The sequence below is a fragment of the Mycteria americana genome, chromosome 13, assembly GCF_035582795.1.
Source record: "Mycteria americana isolate JAX WOST 10 ecotype Jacksonville Zoo and Gardens chromosome 13, USCA_MyAme_1.0, whole genome shotgun sequence".
NCBI classification, from domain to species: domain Eukaryota; kingdom Metazoa; phylum Chordata; class Aves; order Ciconiiformes; family Ciconiidae; genus Mycteria; species Mycteria americana.
The window spans coordinates 3,801,602-3,818,948 of NC_134377.1; the positions used below are offsets into that span (position 1 = coordinate 3,801,602).

General features: G+C 53.9%; 1 protein-coding gene across 2 annotated transcripts in view; it reads left to right on the forward strand.

The window, feature by feature from the left end:
• Positions 1 to 7,701, forward strand: part of NOS1 (nitric oxide synthase 1) — a 39,037-nt gene extending 31,336 nt beyond the window's left edge. For both annotated transcript variants that reach the window (XM_075515873.1, XM_075515874.1), the window contains exons 16-27: positions 110 to 226; positions 399 to 573; positions 997 to 1,135; positions 1,922 to 2,000; positions 2,335 to 2,528; positions 3,165 to 3,334; positions 3,590 to 3,800; positions 4,566 to 4,653; positions 4,947 to 5,068; positions 5,632 to 5,780; positions 6,411 to 6,605; positions 7,579 to 7,701. In XM_075515873.1, coding sequence (XP_075371988.1) covers positions 110 to 226; positions 399 to 573; positions 997 to 1,135; positions 1,922 to 2,000; positions 2,335 to 2,528; positions 3,165 to 3,334; positions 3,590 to 3,800; positions 4,566 to 4,653; positions 4,947 to 5,068; positions 5,632 to 5,780; positions 6,411 to 6,605; positions 7,579 to 7,701 — 1,762 coding nt within the window. The remainder of the gene's footprint in view (positions 1 to 109; positions 227 to 398; positions 574 to 996; positions 1,136 to 1,921; positions 2,001 to 2,334; positions 2,529 to 3,164; positions 3,335 to 3,589; positions 3,801 to 4,565; positions 4,654 to 4,946; positions 5,069 to 5,631; positions 5,781 to 6,410; positions 6,606 to 7,578) is intronic.
• The last annotated feature ends 9,646 nt before the right edge of the window (positions 7,702 to 17,347 follow it).

A 17,347-nucleotide genomic window follows, 5' to 3' on the forward strand; every position in this document is an offset into this window, starting at 1 on the left:
CTCTGGTTTGGTCTCCTCCACAATCCAGCCCCCTCTGAGCATGCAGCCTGGTGGGAACCACACGCACGTTTATCACCACTGTAATACTCGATGCTGTTGCTGTTTGCAGGAGCTACAAGGTCCGTTTCAACAGCGTCTCCTCTTACTCGGATGCACGGAAATCCTCAAGCGATGGCCCTGACTCCAGGGACAACTTTGAAAGCACAGGGCCCCTGGCTAATGTCAGGTAAATGGGATGGGGTGGGAGGCAGCAATTTCTTGGGAATAATACCTGATGTATTTTTGCAACATGCAGATCCCTCCACGCTCCCTCACGGTGATGTTGGCCACGGTGGTGGAGGGAGAGACGTTGGTGTCCCTCCCAGCTCGGTAGCCACAGCTGTGTCACCTCTCCGCAGGTTCTCCGTGTTTGGGCTGGGGTCGCGTGCTTACCCCCATTTCTGCGCCTTTGCCCGGGCGGTGGACACTCTCCTGGAGGAGCTGGGCGGAGAGAGAATCCTCCGCATGGGAGAAGGGGATGAGCTCTGTGGCCAGGAGGAGTCCTTCAGGACCTGGGCCAAGAAGGTCTTCAAGGTAACCCGCTTCCCTTGTGCTCCAGGGAGGAGCAGGGGGGAGAAGGACACAGGGACAGAGCAAAGCTGCTGGTTAGAGCTGGATCGAAACCCAGCCTCTCCTTCCCTACACCGGGACACCCATCCATCACCCTGGCCCGCAATAAAGAGGTTCTCCATATTTTCATGGAGCTGATGCTCTGGTTTGCGCTGACTGCCGAAGGGTGAGCACTAAGTTGAATTCCTGCATTATCCCAGATACCTGGGGGAGGTGGGCACCACAAGATATGCCCGTGGCCACTGGTACAGCCCTACACCATTGGGGTGTGTATGTGTATGTCCTCCATGTGTTGGCTGAGGTGGGTGGGACAAGGGGGGTCGTGGGGCTCGGTCGGAAAGCCTAGGGGCAGCAGGGAGATGCCTGAGAGCCTGGTGCGTGCTGCAGGCAGCGTGCGACGTGTTCTGCGTGGGGGACGACGTCAACATCGAGAAAGCAAACAACTCCCTCATCAGCAATGACCGGAGCTGGAAGAGGAGCAAGTTTCGCCTGACCTACGTGGCTGAAGCCCCTGAACTCACACAAGGTACAAAGATGGGTCACCCTGGAGGGCTCTAGGCATGGGGCAGGTGGAGGAGAAGACATAGCGGGCTCAAGCTGGGGCAAAGGGGCCAAATCTCCTTACTTATTCCGTGTTAAATTCCCAGCATTTCAGTCTTGCCTTTCCCCTCCATCACATGCCCAAGGAGCAGTTTGTGATGGTCTCAGGCCCCTCTGACTGGTCCCTGTCTGTATCTGTAACAGAGATGTTGGGATATGATCTGATCTCCCTCCTCCTGACCCCATTTTTTGAAGCAAAGAGCTGGAAACCTGGGAGCTTTCCAAGCTCGCTTTGTCCAAATGCCACTCCGCTGAGCGTTGCGGTGCAATGGCAGGTCCAGCCCACCGACACCTGGCCCCTCAGCACGGCTCCTGCAGCTGATGATCTGCCGCACTGGCTTAGCTCTTCCCAAATTCAGGCTCTTTGCTACCAGCCAGGTGGTACTGGCAGCAAGAGGTGCATGCCTGCACGTGAGGGCACGTCCCCGCGCCTCGTGCAGGTGGTTTCGGAGTCCTCCTCAGTCACTAACAAAAGGGGCATGTGTTTGGTTCCCCCCCGGGGTTTCTGATTCCCCAGGCTCGCCGAAGCTTTGCAGGAGATGGGGGCAGGAGGGTGGTCGAGCCCACGGTCCGCTCGCTGTGGCCGGCGTCAGCCAGCTCTGGTCCAAAGGGCTGAACCCGCAGCGGCGGCCGACAGCCCTGCAAAAGCCAGAAGTTGTCTGCCTTGGCCACAGCTCTGCTGCATTGCTTCACTGACTCTTCTCCTCCGCAGGACTGTACAGCATCCACAAAAAACGTGTCTATGCAGCCCGGCTTATCACACGCCAGAACCTGCAGAGCCCAAAGTCCAGGTAGGAGATGCAGCTGCCCCGGGACCCACGGGAGCTGATGCACTCATGGTGCACCCAAGCACCCATGCACGCAGTGCTGCAAATACCCCTTGACCCCTGAATGTCCCATGGATACCACCTTTGTGCAAATCATCACCAAGGCTGGAAGCCACGTTAACCCAGTGAAGGGTGTTTCCTGCCTTCTTATACAGTGAAATCTCTGCCACGACAGAGATGGACATGCTTGGACATGCCACCACTGCCCAGCACACCCAGCGGCTCTCGAGGCCAGGGCTCAGCGACTCCCTGAAGGACTTCCCCAAAACACATCCTGCATTTTCTCCTTTCCCTGCAGTCGCTTGACAATTTTCCTGCGCCTCCACACCGACGGACACCAGGAACTGCAGTACCTGCCCGGGGACCACTTGGGTGTGTTTCCAGGGAACCACGAAGACTTGGTCAATGCCCTGATCGACAGGCTTGAAGATGCCCCTCCGGCCAACCAGCTGGTGAAGGTGGAGCTCCTGGAGGAGAGGAACACAGCTCTAGGTAACCAGGGCCACCTCTACATAGAGGTGGCCTCTCTCCCCGGTCCCTTGTAGTAGTTCTTGTTGCTCCTCGGGGAGGTCTCCTGCAGCCTCCAGGAGAAATCATTTCCCATCTCACTGGTGCATTTGGCTGGATTGGGAGCACCTCTTTCAACCTTCCTCTGCCCAGAGTCATTGCTCATCTGCATTTTGGGTGTAGAGCAAGGGTTTGAAGGGTGAGCAGGGCCCTGGGGAGAAGATGTTTCCTTGTTCTTCAGAAAAATTAAAGGCATTTATATTGTCATGGAAAGAGCAATGTCTAGGACTGGAAAGAAGAGTTAAGGGATCTTGATGGACCATCCCAACACTGTATTTCAGGGATAAGTCTGATACCCTACTGCCGTGCACAGTGTAACAGGAGATGGAAAACAGTGTTAGCTCAGAGTGACCGAGGCTGGAGGTGGTGGAGTATCAGACTCATATTTGTGCTCATTGTACAGCATCTCACTTGTAGCATGAGGATATCTCGTTGACTTCTTTCCAGCTCTTCATCATTCACTGTCTCAGAGCTGTTAAGGGGGAATGAAAGCAAGGATTTGTCCACCTTGGCTCTTATGCTCAGCTGATCCCATGGTTGAGCTGAATTCCCTCCTGGCAGGTGTCATCAGTAACTGGACAGACGAGAACCGTGTCCCACCATGCACCATCTTCCAGGCTTTTAAGTACTATTTGGACATCACCACCCCTCCAACACCCCTGCTGCTGCAGCAGTTTGCTTTGTTGGCCACCAGTGACAAGGAGAAGAAACGTCTACAGGTCCTTAGCAAGGTAAAGCCTCAGATCCCAAGCCCCAAGTTCCTCAAGGCCCTGGGGACAACCACATCCCCAGGGCATTTTCATCCCACACTGTGGTTAGGCTGAGTCTCTACCCATGACAGCAGGGCTCCTCCTGCCTGCCTTCACTGCCACCCACCCCAGCTTTGCCATAGGCCCGGTGGGATATCGGTAGAGGCACCTGGCTTGGAAGAGATCGATGCTGCAGTGCTCCCCTCCCTCCCTCCCTCCCTCTTTCCCTGGCTGCAGGGCTTGCAGGAGTACGAGGAATGGAAGTGGTCCAAGAACCCCACCATCGTGGAGGTGCTGGAGGAGTTCCCCTCAGTGCAGATGCCCTCCACGCTGCTGCTCACACAGCTCCCCCTCCTCCAGCCACGCTACTATTCCATCAGTTCCTCCCCGGAGATGTACCCAGGCGAGGTCCACCTCACTGTGGCAGTGGTCTCCTATCGCACAAGAGGTACCGTGCTTATGCAGGGGTCAGTGGAGACAGGCTTGGTGTGGAGAGCAGGGAAAAAGCATTAGCACAGGGGCAACACCACAAGGTCTTTTGGCAGAGAGATGTTATTTTAGAGCCTTTCTACCCGCTGCAGGGACTAGATTCCTTCAACCCATGACACGGCTGTCCCATGTTACGGAGAATGGCCATCCATCAAAGGGCAGTGTATTGCAGAGATGCCAGATCTGGGTCAGGTACCAGAAACAGACCAGCCACAGTGGCTCCAAGCTCCATGTGGGATCCTTTGTTTGCCCACACCAAAGTCCACATTGCCACAATTAGCCAGATTTCTGTACCTGTGCAAGCGCTGATGTGTCCAAGCAGCCCTGGTCATGGTGTAGATGGACACAGCCCCGTCACCTCGGCAGCAGGCAGGACACAGGGTAAGACACTGGCCATTCATCTGGGGCTGCCATGGAGGGCTTGTGTCTGGAAGCACTGCAGCATGATGCTGCTTCTGCCAAAAAGGACCAAAGAGAAGTTGGGTGCTTCCTAAGTATTGTGGAGGTCCAGCTATCCCAGGGCTGGGTCCTGGGTGAACTTCGGTAACTCCACAGAGGGATCCAAGTGCCAAACTTCTACCAAGTTTGTGGGGGATGGATGGGGAGACAGTAAAGGTTTCAGTGAGGTGTTCATGTGGAAAGTAGCAGGGAGAGCTTCAGAAAGGAAAGCAACTGGAGTAGTTGGCTGTGTGTCAGGTACAGACCTCCTTTTCTCCCCTCCTAGATGGAGAAGGACCAATCCACCACGGAGTCTGCTCCTCTTGGCTCAATCGGATACAGACCGATGAAGTAGTGCCCTGTTTTGTAAGAGGGTAAGTGGTCCACACAAGGCAAGGGATGAAAAAGATGGGGTGAGCCCCCTTGCAGGATGAGCTCTTTGCCCTCAATTCTTTGCAAAGCACTAGGGGTGCGGAGAAAACAGGGCTGGATTTGTGAGCAAATGGGTCCCTCTCGGGTGCAGTTCTTCTGTGCAAAAATGTCGCTTTCTGGGATTTCACCTCGTTTTCTACCCCTCCCTCTACGGGTGGTGTCTCAGCTTGCCGTGGGCAGAGGTGAGGGAGGGAGCATCCTGCTTGGGTTTAACTGGCGTCTTCGATGTGTGCAGTGCGCCCGGGTTCCACCTGCCCCAGGATCCCCAGGTGCCCTGCATCCTCATCGGCCCCGGCACCGGCATCGCCCCTTTCCGGAGCTTCTGGCAGCAGCGGCTTTTTGAAATCCAGCACAAAGGTGGGTCGACGCTTGTTCCTCCTGTTTCTCATCTCAGGAGAAACCTGGGCTGGTGGCGTGGGGATGGGGCTCCAGTCTCCTGCCTGGACTGCCCCAGCAGAGGCAAAGGGCTTCCTGAAGCAGTGGCTGACCCAAGTGCAGGCTGGGAGGCCAGCCCAAACTCCCAAAACAAACTCCATGAAAACTCTCCTGTAAAATTTTGCAAGTTTTTATGGCAGAACTATAGTGCTGGAGTTGGGTTTTTTTAGAGAACGTTTAATGCAAATTTATGTAAAATATGCATTTTCCACTGATCATTTAGACCATTTAGGAAAAAAAAAGTTTAATTTCTCCCCAAAACCTGGCACAAGCGCCCCTGCCATGTGATCCCAGGCCATGCACTGGCTCAGGCAGTACATTACCTCCTCCTTGCTGGTTTTTCCTCCCTCCCATTTTGGCCAGGGAAAGCTCCTGGCAGTCTCGCGCCGGGTGCTGGGGCTGCTGCCAGATCTGGAGGGCGGTGGCTTGCAGAAAGCAGGTATCGGTGGTCCCCGGGCTAACTGCTTCCCCTGTCTTTCCCCCAGGTCTGAAGCCTTGTCCTATGGTCCTGGTATTTGGCTGCCGACAGTCCAGGATCGACCACATTTACAAAGAGGAGACACTCTTTGCCAAAACCCAAGGTGTCTTCAGAGAGCTGTACACAGCCTACTCCCGGGAACCGGACAAACCAAAGGTGCGTGGCGGGCACTGCTCCGGTCCCGGGGTGCAGCCCTGGGTGGCCGTGGCCAGCCGGCACGGCGTGGAGACGCTGGTTCCTCGGCACAGCCGCGGCGGCTCATGCCCTGGGGCGCTCTGGTTGCATAAGTGTGCAGGATCGTGCCCTTCCCGGTGCAGCCCCGTTCCCAGGGCACGTCCCCATCCCTGCACCAGCCTGAATGTGTGCCCGCATTGCTCACGCTTTGCCCTGGAGGGCTGCAGCCATCCTGACCAGGTGGGAGCAGATGAGGAGGGGAAAGGCACGTCTTCCCAAGCAGGCGGGCAAGGAGGAATGTCACCCGGTGGGGTGGCCCACAGGCCAGCGCAAACGTCTGGTCTAAATCCCCACCACCACCTGAGCAGGCCTGGCAATGAGATATATGGTGACGGTGTGAAAATGCAAGAGGAAAATGATGCTTTGCTGCTTTCCCCATCTCTTTTCTATCGTTGTGGGTGCTGAAAGGTGCAGGCGTGCTCCCCCAAAGAGGCAGTCGCATTGCACTGCCGCCTCAAAGGCAGCTGGTGCACACAAAGCTGCCCAGAGCGTGCGGGTGGATGGGGCTGAGACGCTGTAGTTAATCTCAGCTCCCACCTTCTCCTCCCTCAGAAATACGTGCAGGACGTGTTACAGGAGCAGCTGGCCCAAACCGTGTTTAAAGCACTGAAGGAGCAGGGAGGCCACATCTACGTCTGTGGGGATGTCACCATGGCCGGGGACGTCCTCAAGACCATTCAGCGCATCGTGAGGCAGCAGGGCCAGCTGTCAGTGGAGGAGGCAGGCGCTTTCATCAGCAAGCTGAGGGTAAGTAGCGTCTGCACCACGAGACACGACACGAGCTCCTGCCATGGGCGCTGCACCTGGTGCCTCCTCCTGCAGAACGGGCAGCACCGAGGAGACGGGTGCTGGGGGGGATTGCGGCTCCCACCCACGCTGCCCGCACCTGGGCAAGGTCGGGAGCATGATCTCCCAAAGCTTTGGGTGCGCAGGGGAAGCGACCTTGCTTTGCAGGAGCTCTGCTCCAGGCTGCAGCCCCCTCAGCCCATGCTGGGCTCCTGAGATGAGCCTGGTGCCGTGCTGAGCACTGGTACAAGCTGTTTTGGGAACCCTTGGTAGTCCAGACAGGGCTTATTCACCTGGTTAAGCCTCCGCTGTCCCTCCATCATTGCAACAAGCTAACAGGGCAGTTTGTGGGTCCCCCTCCCCAAATCTCTGTCCATGTGGCTGGCTGGCTGCTGCCCCTGGGCAAACGTGTTGCTGCAGATGTTGCAACTGAAGCAGAAGTGAGCTCAGTTTGGGACACAGGCCCGAGAACAGACGCTTGAATGGCTCTGCTGCTGCCCAGGACGATAACTCAGCCCGATTCCTGCGGGACTACCCCTTCTGAACCACGTCCCCACACTCCATCCAGGAGCCGAGGGAGCCCAGAGCCACGTTTTTAGCTGGTTTGCAAGCAAAAGCTCTCGTACGTGGGCTGGCCTCGGGCTACTTGTCCCCTGATGGCCAGGCAGTCACTGGGTTGCCAGCAGTTGAGGAGGTCTAAAGCACGGAGCGCTCCACCGCTGCCCCACAGCGTGACCTTGGGAAGGTCATTTCACCTCCCTGCTTGCTCCTGCCCTCTGCCCTGCCCGTCCCACCAGCTCTTGTAACAGGCCCCAGAACACTTGCTGTGTGTTTGGTACCTACCCACAACACGAAAGCTTTCTAGTGCAATACCAATCATTGCTAAATACTTTTTTTTTTTCCCCCACTGCCCCTCTCCCATCCTCTGTTTCAGGATGACAGCCGGTACCATGAGGATATTTTTGGAGTCACCCTGCGTACGTACGAAGTGACTAACCGCCTTAGATCTGAGTCTATTGCATTCATTGAGGAGAGCAAAAAAGATACGGATGAGTGAGTTGACATGTTTGTTTTAACCCCTGCAATGGTCTCCCAAGTGCGCGGGCTGCGGGATGGGGAAGGGAGCTTTAACTTTTGCACGCACGTGGGCCTTCTTATGGCAGAGGCTGAGAAAAGACATTTGATTTTTGCACTGGAAGCAGAGGCTGCTGCCTGGCAGTCTCTCTGAAATCGCTGTCACCTCACTAGGACAAATCCCCCCCGGCCTTCCCGGGTTATTGCACTCATCGTACCAACGTGCCCAGACCTGCCAATCCTATCCAAATGGTGATGCACAGCAGAAGTCCTGCCCGCTGCCGCCTCTGCTCCCCGGCCAGCGAGCCGGCGGATGACGGGCTGGAAGGTTTGCAGGGCCCGTGGCCAGGGGTGGCTCTCCCCAGCTCCAGTGCTGGCTGGGGGGGCCTGGCCGGCTCCGGGGTGCAGGTGGCCGGTACCCACAGTGTGGGGAGGTCTCCGGGCTGCTGCATGCCCAGTTAGGAAAGATCTGGAGACTTTTCTTTCCACTGTTGTAAAAACAACCATAAGAAGTAAAAAACCTTGACATTTGCGATGTTTGTTTCTGCTCCACCATGTCCTGCCATTTGCTCAGCTCTGTCTCGGTGGGATTTTCTCTGGCTGAGCAGAAGGATTATTGAGGATAAGGGATGAGCGCTGCATGGATCTCGCTCCTCGTCCTGGCCGTCGGCTGCCTGGGGTTCAATCCCTTCCCTGCGCTCCTGGTTCTGCCGTGTAGTGCCCGGCTGGCCCGGAGCGGGTTTCCCAACATCCCTGAGGAATTTTTCTCCAGTGCAGCACATACTCTGGGGTCTGCACTGTACACAGAGTGCCTCAGTTTCCCAGCTCTAGGTAGGGATAAGGGTCACCTACCTGCCCACCTCACCCAGCTGCAAAGGGCTCTGTAAATTCCTGTCTACAACATGGTCCCTTGGGAAGTCCTTAGTCCTAGACGCTCCTCACCACTCTTTCTAAGGCCAGCCTTTCTCCCCTTTCCCTTGCAGGGTTTTCTGCTCCTAACTGGACCCTTCGCCCCAAGGGGATGCCAAACCAGTCCCAGCACCTGCTGCCCCCTCCAGCTGGGGGGCACTGGGTTTTGTATTTCACGGACACGGTAGCTCCTTTTCTGCGGGGAACTGCCCATGGAAAGTGCTCTGTCTCTCGTCCTGTTGTTGTGTCCTGATGATGATGATGATGACTTTTATTTCCTTTTCTTCCTCTTTCTCTTGCTCTTGTCCTGTGGCCGTTTCTTTTCACCCCTTTTCCCTGGATTTCCCCACTGAAGTACGATGGCTTTATAATCTGCAGTGGCTCTTAACAGAACTTCACATTTCTCCTTCTTCTCATGAGGGCATTTTGCAGCTGCATGAAATCACCACCTTCGTGACCATCCGCGTTTTTGGTGTTTTGGGGGAGAGCAGAGGTGGCAGGGGCTGGGCCATGGCTAGGTCTTGTTGCTTGACCAGAGCTGGGGGTTGTTTCCCCAGGGCTCCCCCTTTCTCCAACTTGGGGCTTGGCTGAATCCTTGCATTTTCTTGGCTTTCCTTTGGACTTGTACAGACCTGTGCGTATGCCCAAGGCTGGGGGCAGATGATGTGCAACGCCCTCGTGCCTATGAACTTTGTTCATCCCCAAGCAGCCTGGGTACAAATGCGTCTGTTTTGATCCAAAGGGGGGGATGTCTCTAATTCATGTGTCACGATTTCTTCTAAACGGACTCTGCACTGTGTTTGCCTCCTTCTCTGCTCCCTGTTCCCCATGAGCCTCTCCTTTTGCTCAGTCCCCATTTTTGCTGGCATGAAAGTCCTCCCACAGAGGACCAAGCACCGAACACACAGGCTGATGTGTATGCTAGGGAAAAACTCATGGCAATGACTGCTGCTTGGCCAGGCTTTCCTCCGGAAGGCTTTACAGGAGATATGTAATCTGCAGCCGTGAGGCTGGTGGGAGAGACTGGGGGGACCAGCTGCATCCCAGAGCTTTGCATGCTGCGAACGTGTGAACCTTCTCCCAGGTGAGACTGGAAAGCCACGAGGATGGGAAAGAAGCGGCTCCAACCCGGCTGCAAGAGGCACCTCCTGGTAACAAAGCCTATTTGGAAGGCAGCACTTGGAGGGTTACGGAGGCTCCTGGTCCTTGGTGAGGATGTGCCGACTGAGGACTCTTGAAAGCCCAGAGAGCGTCAGCTCCACCTTAGCGCAGTCTCATGAGCAGGTCTAGGACAGCAGACCCCAGCCAATTCCACACCTTCGGGAGCAGAAAGTGCCAGCATGGAGTGACCTGCCTGCCAAAAGAAATACATGTGGCATCTCGGTGGCAAGCCAGTCCCCTCTGTAGGCTCTGCGCCACCTGCCAGCGGCACGAGCTGTCTCTACCGGGACATCTCATGTGAGAAGGGAGGTGAGATCGGCTGCAAAGATGCTGCGTGATTCTGGTCTCTGACACACTCACACCTCGGCCCTGCTGCAAAAATCTGGCCCCAAAAGCAATCTGTTAACACGATCACAGAAAGGTATCAGTCCCTTTAACAGAGAAAAGCTGTCTGCAAGGTAAAGCATGCGTGACCTTGTGTGTCCTTCCTCCTTCTCCTCCCTTCCTCCCTCTGAAGAAGGTTTGTCCTCCCTCACTGCCAGGACGAGGACAGCAGGGCATGGTTGCAGCTCCTGCTGGAGGCAGGGATACGGGGTTGATGTTCTGAGCTGGTGGGTGCTGATCCTTTCCTCCTGCCCCTGCTCTGCTGCACTGTGCGCTGATGTTTGTGTGGGCAAAGCACCTGCACCGGCGACAGCAGAGGGTTTGTCCAGGAGCTGCGATGGTGAGCTTTGCTTTCAGAGGGCTAAGATTAGCTGCCCCGAGACAAAGTTGGAACAAAAAGAGCTGCAGGAGGTTTGCTGCTCTCACAGCCCATGGTACAAGCTGTGCTGGCTCCCCTGGCCCCAGGCTGTGCAGTTATTCCCACCCTCAGCCAGGACCTCCTGCCCTTTCCTGCATCTTGCTTGGCCACGTCTCCAGGTGCTGTGACCATCTTCTGCAACTTTGACTCCCTGAATTCTTGAAGCAGCTCCAGCCCAAAATCCAGGAGCAAAAGGCCCCCAGGCACTGGGACAATTTGAGATCCAGGTCTCAGTTTTGCTGGTCCCAGCAGAGCATCTAGCACGGCGTGCAATGCGAATGAATGCTGCCACGGTGTGGCCAGAGCCGAGCTGGCTGGGCTGGCAGGGTGGCCGGAGAAGGGTTTGGAGCCAGGTGCAAGGCCAGGTTTTGTGTCACAGCCTGGGGACTTCGTGACCTGGAGGTGAAAGCAGGACAGGACAGGAAAAAGGGCAGCCCCTGGTCCACCTCTGCGGGTTGTGCCCTAATCCCAGGGCAGGCAGTGGGATGGGGGAGCTGGGTATCCCTTTGCAGCCGCATCCCTTTGCTGCTGGGATGTGTGAATGTGGGCAGAGGTCCTGTCTGTGGGAGCCAGCTCCCTGGCCCTAGAGCTGTGAACATACAGCAAGCCTGGCCCTGACCCCCAACACAGCAAGCCCTGACCCCCAATACAGCAATACCCACATACAGCAAGCCTGGCCCCGACCCCCAATCCTATGGCTGCAGAAACAGAGCTAAAGAAAAAAACATTAAACTCATCCCCTCCTTTTGGGGAATTTGATTCTGGCTCTAGACTTTGTGCTCTGGTCCTCCTCTTAGTAGAAGCAGCGATGCAACCTGAAGAGGAGGTAGTGCCCAAAGGAATGCCCTTGTCTCGTCCTCTTCCCAGCTCATCCTGTGTTGCTGGCAATTAGTTTTCTCCTGTCCTGCCTTCTGCCTGTATCGGTATAACATCTCCCATCTGGAAGTCATACTGCTGCTGCAGTCTGTGTCTGAGATGAATTGGCTTGGTTTTCCTGCACCCCAAAGCTTGCCACCTCCATCTCCCCCTTCCACCTGAGCTGCCGGTGAAAACAGCGGGGAAGCGCAGCGGAGAAGGGAAGGGGATGCGTGCCGTGCCTTCCGTGGGATCTCCAAAGGGGTCTGTGCAGGGCAGACAGCCAAAGCCGCCTCAAGTTCAACAGGCATCGGGTAGGAGAGTCTTTCAGAGCCCCTCGGAAGGGAAATGCTGGTTTAAGGGCAGTCTGCCTGCCTGGCCCTGGAGAAGAAGCACTCTCCCTGCCGTGAAGGCCCATGAAGTTAATATGTCCCCCAGGGCTCCGGGCTGCCTCTCTGCTCCCTCTGCCTGAGTAGGACCATTTGCTCCTCACAAGCCGCACCACTGGGACTTTTGATTCATTATTTTTTGTTGAGTCAGTCTCAGACGTCTTAACTTCTCCTTCATCCCCCTTACCTGCAGGGGCTTTGCACTCCCCTCCAGCTTAATTTTCTCCCACAGCGAAGGGGGAAATAAACTCGCGGATCTGCTTTATCATTCCATAAATGCGGCTCTTCCACCAGTTGTCTAGACTCTGCTCATCTCGGTGTGACATTTCTGACGCGTGGGTGTAGCTACAATATCTCCGGCATGCATAAACAGCAGAGAATGAGGTGGGGTCTGCCGCAGACCGGTGCCATGAGCTGCTCGGGGGTGCCATGCATGGAGGGGTTGTGCCTCTCGGGCACTCGGTCCATGAATCTGTCACCTCCGCGTCCCTGCTGCCTGTCCAGGCTCCTGCACAGCCCCACGCGGCTCCTGCAGCAAGGGGATGCTGGATCTGATGGACGCCCAGCCTGATCCAGTGTCCCAGTCCCTCTCCTGGAGGATGTCCACCACTGCCTGTTTTGCAGCAGCTCAGCTCCTTTTCGCTCCCCAGGGATTAAACATAAAGAGGCTTTTCTCTAAACAGGAGATTTGATTTTCAAGACACCATGAAGCGAGGGAGTTTTTTCTCAAAGATTTTAATTTGTAGGTTTTTCAAATGTCCACAGAAAGTTATATACGAACTTGAAAACTCATGGGAAATGGTTCTCTGTTTTCCCAACCTGCTGTGTCCGCTAGCAGGGAAAAATAAGTTGTTCATTCAGTGCAAGGGTATCTACTGCCTGTGTTGTTGATGACTTCGAAGGTTTCATCTCCCCAGAAGGACTGCCTGGGAGTTTGCTGTTCTTCTGTTTATGAGAGACAGCGGGAAAATAATGAGACTTCTGCCATCAGGAGTAGACTCGCAAAGATGACACCTCCACGATCGTTGCTGGGTAGGCCTGAGCTCGTTGCACTAGAGGAACCGAGCCAGTCGCATCCATACTGGCCAGAGAAATGGGGTTTGAGCCTGGGCTGTCCACGTTCCCTGTCCCCTGTGCTGTGCCTACACGTCCCCAGGGGCGAGCAGGGGACTCTGTTCACACCCCGAGCAGTGTGAGCCAATGTGTCCATGCACGACCGGCAAACTTGCAGTTGTGTCCTGAGCGAACGTGATGGCACCTATGCAGAAGAGGAGACGGGAAGAGACAGGAGCTGCATGAACCTGTGTCCGGTCTAACTGTGATTGCTCCGTTAGTTCCTTCACTCTTAGTACGTGACGCCTCTCGCCCCGTCCCGGGCCGTAACCCAGGCTCTCTCCCTGCTTCCCTCTGGAGATCCCTCCTTTCTCCTTCTCAGCCCCGTCTGCCCAGGCAATAGGTGCAGCGAGCTGCTCTCCAATGGTGGGTCCTGGGGGGGGCAACGGACTTACAGTGCCTTGTGCTGGGAAGAGACTATTGCACCAGGGTTGCCCTCCCGTTCCTGCTCTCTCCAGAGAAGCTCCTAGCACACAGAGACTGGGGGATGAGGGGAACAGATGCCTTCATTTTACAAGTTAAATTCTGGGTGGGCAAATTCCCCCTGGGATAACCGAGAGCAAACTTATAGCCCTGCTCAGCCGTGCTCTGCAATTAATCTCCCAGTGATGGGGGTTTACAGGGGTATGGAGGCGATGCAGGGTTGGAGCGTGGGTGCAAACTGGACACCACCTTCCGCTAGTGCCATGGGTCTGTGAACACCTACCACGTACTGGAGACCACGTTTTTATTAAGCTGGGGACGGGGGAAGAGGGCGTGTTTGTGCTTGAAGCCTCATGGACTTGCACTAAGCCCAAGCCAAAGCTGCTGCCTCCCAATTTATGACCACTGAAGCCATCACATCCTCTGATTTGTACCTGTGGGGAAGCTGCAGAGAGTTCCCAGCATTTTTTGGAAGGAGAATTTTATGCTCAAAACTAAATTTTGTTCCTGCTTTCACTGGGGACCAGTTCGCAGTTTCAGAATGGCTCTGATGATAACTTTGCAATCGCTTTGATAGTTCCAGAGGGGAGCGCAGTCCCTTTACAGAACAGATGGAGACACATTTTCAGGACCATTCAACTTTGCTGTAACTCTGTCTTTGTTATAACAATTTCTTCTGCTATAACAGGAGGAGCAAAATTTGGCCAGCGCTGAACGCTCTCGAAAACTGTATTCCCAAACTCGGACAAAATTAGTCTAGAATCCGAGTCCTCCCAGATATAAATGCCTTCCACGCCCACTGGCTTCAGTGGTGGTGGGGATTTCAGCAGCTTGCAGGATCAGGCTTTCACAGCAGCAGCAGCAATTTCATGACGGCAGAATTTTTGCATGTGTCAATCTGCACTTGCACTTGCCTGCAATGCATGACTCTAGTAATCCATTTGAAATCTACCCTCGACAGGGAGATCCAAACTCTAGCTTCTTCCATATGGCCGTGTGTATTTGGTAGGAAATCAGGGGCACTGGAGAAAGCTAATGAGATTACTGCTTTAAAGCACTTGGTTCCAGAAGTAAAACAGACCTTACCAGAGGTCGCAATTGGCTTGATTTTAGCATGGGTACAAGGGCAACTCATGAAATATTTAAGTATTGTAATGCAGATACACTTTTTTCCTGCTGTGCCAGGAATGGAGCAGACTAGAAACTCTTGGACTCCACCCCTACAGATGTTTGGCTGTGATGGGAGTTTGAGCCATCGAAATCACAGGAAAAAAACAGATTGTGAGTTCACAGCTGAGCAGCCGCAGCTTGTTTAGCAGTGAGAGCACCTCACTTGCGAGGGCTGCTGCTTTCCTGCCTTACTCATTCATGTACCTACCTGGCCAGATTTCAGGGAGGGAGGAGGGAGGAAACACTTCAAAAGCAAGAAAATCGAACCTGTGAGCCTTGCCCTGAGAATCCCTCGTCTAACAGGAGCCTACAGGCCAAGGCTTTGCGGCTACTCCTCCTTACCGCAGCGGGGAAGTGGGCAAGACACTGGGGGCTTCTCTTCTATCTGCGGGCCAAAGCTTGCGGAAGCTGTTCTGGGGCTGTGGAAAAGCAGGAGCGCGGAGCTGGGCTGCGGGTAGACTCCTGCACCGCCTGACTGCAGTATTTGCACGCAGCTCTGCGGGGCTGGCTCAGAAATCTGCTGGTGAATAACACTGGGCAAAGTATATTTCTTCCAGGGGCATTCTTAAGACTTTAAAAATGTAAAGATTAAATACTGAAAAAGTTGATCTAAAAGAGCAACTGATTTGGGGCTTCTTTTTGTTGCTTTGTTTTCACGGTTGGCTTTGGGTGGGGAAAGCAAAAAAAAAAAAAATCAAACTGGTTTGGACAAAATTAAATATTTTGTCCCCACATAATTGCTAATGGAGATTTTAAAATTTTCCAAAGGCAACAAGACTGCCTTAATATGTATTCAACTCCAACAAGAGGCATTAGCGCTACTCACTTCTGAACCTGCTTTTTTATTTTTCTCTCTGTGTGATCGTGGCATGGAATCATGTCTTAACAAAATACTCTTTACAGTATTCAACAGGATGTCCGGAAACAGAAGACAGTGTTTCAGAATTTCCCCATGCCCAGCATTGAAGTGATGGCTTTGAAGCCAATGAAACTCAATGCAAAATTTCTGCTTTGCTAGAATTCTACAAAATAGGCAAAGGGCCACAATTCCCAAGGTTAAACGTGCTCTGCTGCCTTGAGATGCCTTCAAAATACCCTGGGATCTGTATGCTGAAAAGAGCTTGAGAATACATTCCCTGGTCTGCAGCAACATCCCCAGCTCTTCTAGAGTGTACACAATTCCCCAGGCAGTAGATGAACAGAGTAAGATGACTTTCAGCCAGGACTTATTGCTTCTTAGATTGCATGTAGTTAGAAACATGAGTTCCGCCAGCCACCCAGGGAATTTGATATTCAGTGCCAATTAATTTTTGTAATAGGAACACGGATTTATTCCCTTGATTCCCTTAGGCACCTTTGAAAAGCGTAAGCCTCAAAGGTTGGACTTTTTTTTTCTGGTGGCCTTTTTCCTGAAGAGCAGTGGTGCCGAGATGAGAAAGGGGACCGGTCTGTGAAGGGTAGCAGCGTTGGGGCAGGCAAGTCCCAAACGTTCCATTGCAGAGGTTTCCTAAACTCTTCAGATGTGGGTAAATTCTGCTCTGCTAGGTGAGGCTCCAACCTCTCGCTGCTCTCTGGTCCTCCTGCTCCTTCCTCCCTCCCCTCAGCACCTCCTCATGTCACTGTGCCTTCATTTGGTTTATAAAATGACGCCATGATTTAAGACTGGCACATTGTCTTTACTCTCACCTTGCATCCCGTAAGACAGGTATGTGTGGAGGGGGGGTTAGCTTATTTTGTAGCTTTTCGTGTGATCCTAAGGTAGGTTTCTTCAGAAGAGTAAAGGGGTGGGGACAGTGGGAGCAGGGATGAGCCGGTGTTGTGTTTGATCATACCAGTGCTTTAAGCGGTCAGAAACATGGTTTTCCCCTACCTCTGAGCTCTCAATGCTGCTAAAATCTCTGCCATTCGTACAATGTACTCCAGCCCCCTCTCTTGGACTGACTCTGGCTCTGTTTGCAAGATACCCACCTTGTTCTAAAGCATGCACCTCTTTCTGTATAGTTCCAATCTTCTGATTTTATGGAATACTTATGCCTGTTTGCATTACAGTCAAAATAAAAAAGTGAACTAAAATCTAGCAGACCTCGTTCTTCTCTTATCTCTGGGTTTTTAATGCTGAAAGGCCTCTCCCGATATCTTGGCCTTGCTCTGGTTCGTTACCTGTAATGCCAGAGCACTGTAAATAGGATGGTGGCATCAATCAGCGATATCTGTTTACCTGCAAGACAGAAACACTTTCTTGTAAGGTTGCCTGAGTCACAGCATTACATGTTTCACATCATTTATACCACATCCACTGGGAAAATGCCACAGTCAAGCAAGGAGGGCTGTTTGCACACAATCCAGGGCAACTTTTGATGCTGGAGCCTCAGGAACACGGTCGCAGTACTCCAGGCAGGACCTGAGAGACCTGAGCAAAAAGAATGGCTGCATGTGGCCAGGCGAATGAGGCAGAAGTATGGACATGGCTTTTTACATGGGAAGGCAGTGTGCTGTTGCAAGGGGGTACTAATCCGCCTTTATTTAAGTAGATCGCTTCTAAGTGCTCCCTGAAGAGCAGCAGGACATGGATATGATCAGCACAGAAAGATCCCAAGTTGTCTGCAAGGAGCAGGTGAGAGGACGAAAGGCATCCACGTGCCGGAGGGAAGGGCTGCTGCCCTGGTAAGCCCTGCAGTGCCAGGCTGGCGTGAGGGGAACGTGGCTGCCATGTTACCTGGCACATGGCGGTAGTTCTACCTCAGACATTGCTGCAGTTATACCTCAGACGCAGCAGCAGCGTGACCTCAGACACGGCAGTGGTGTGA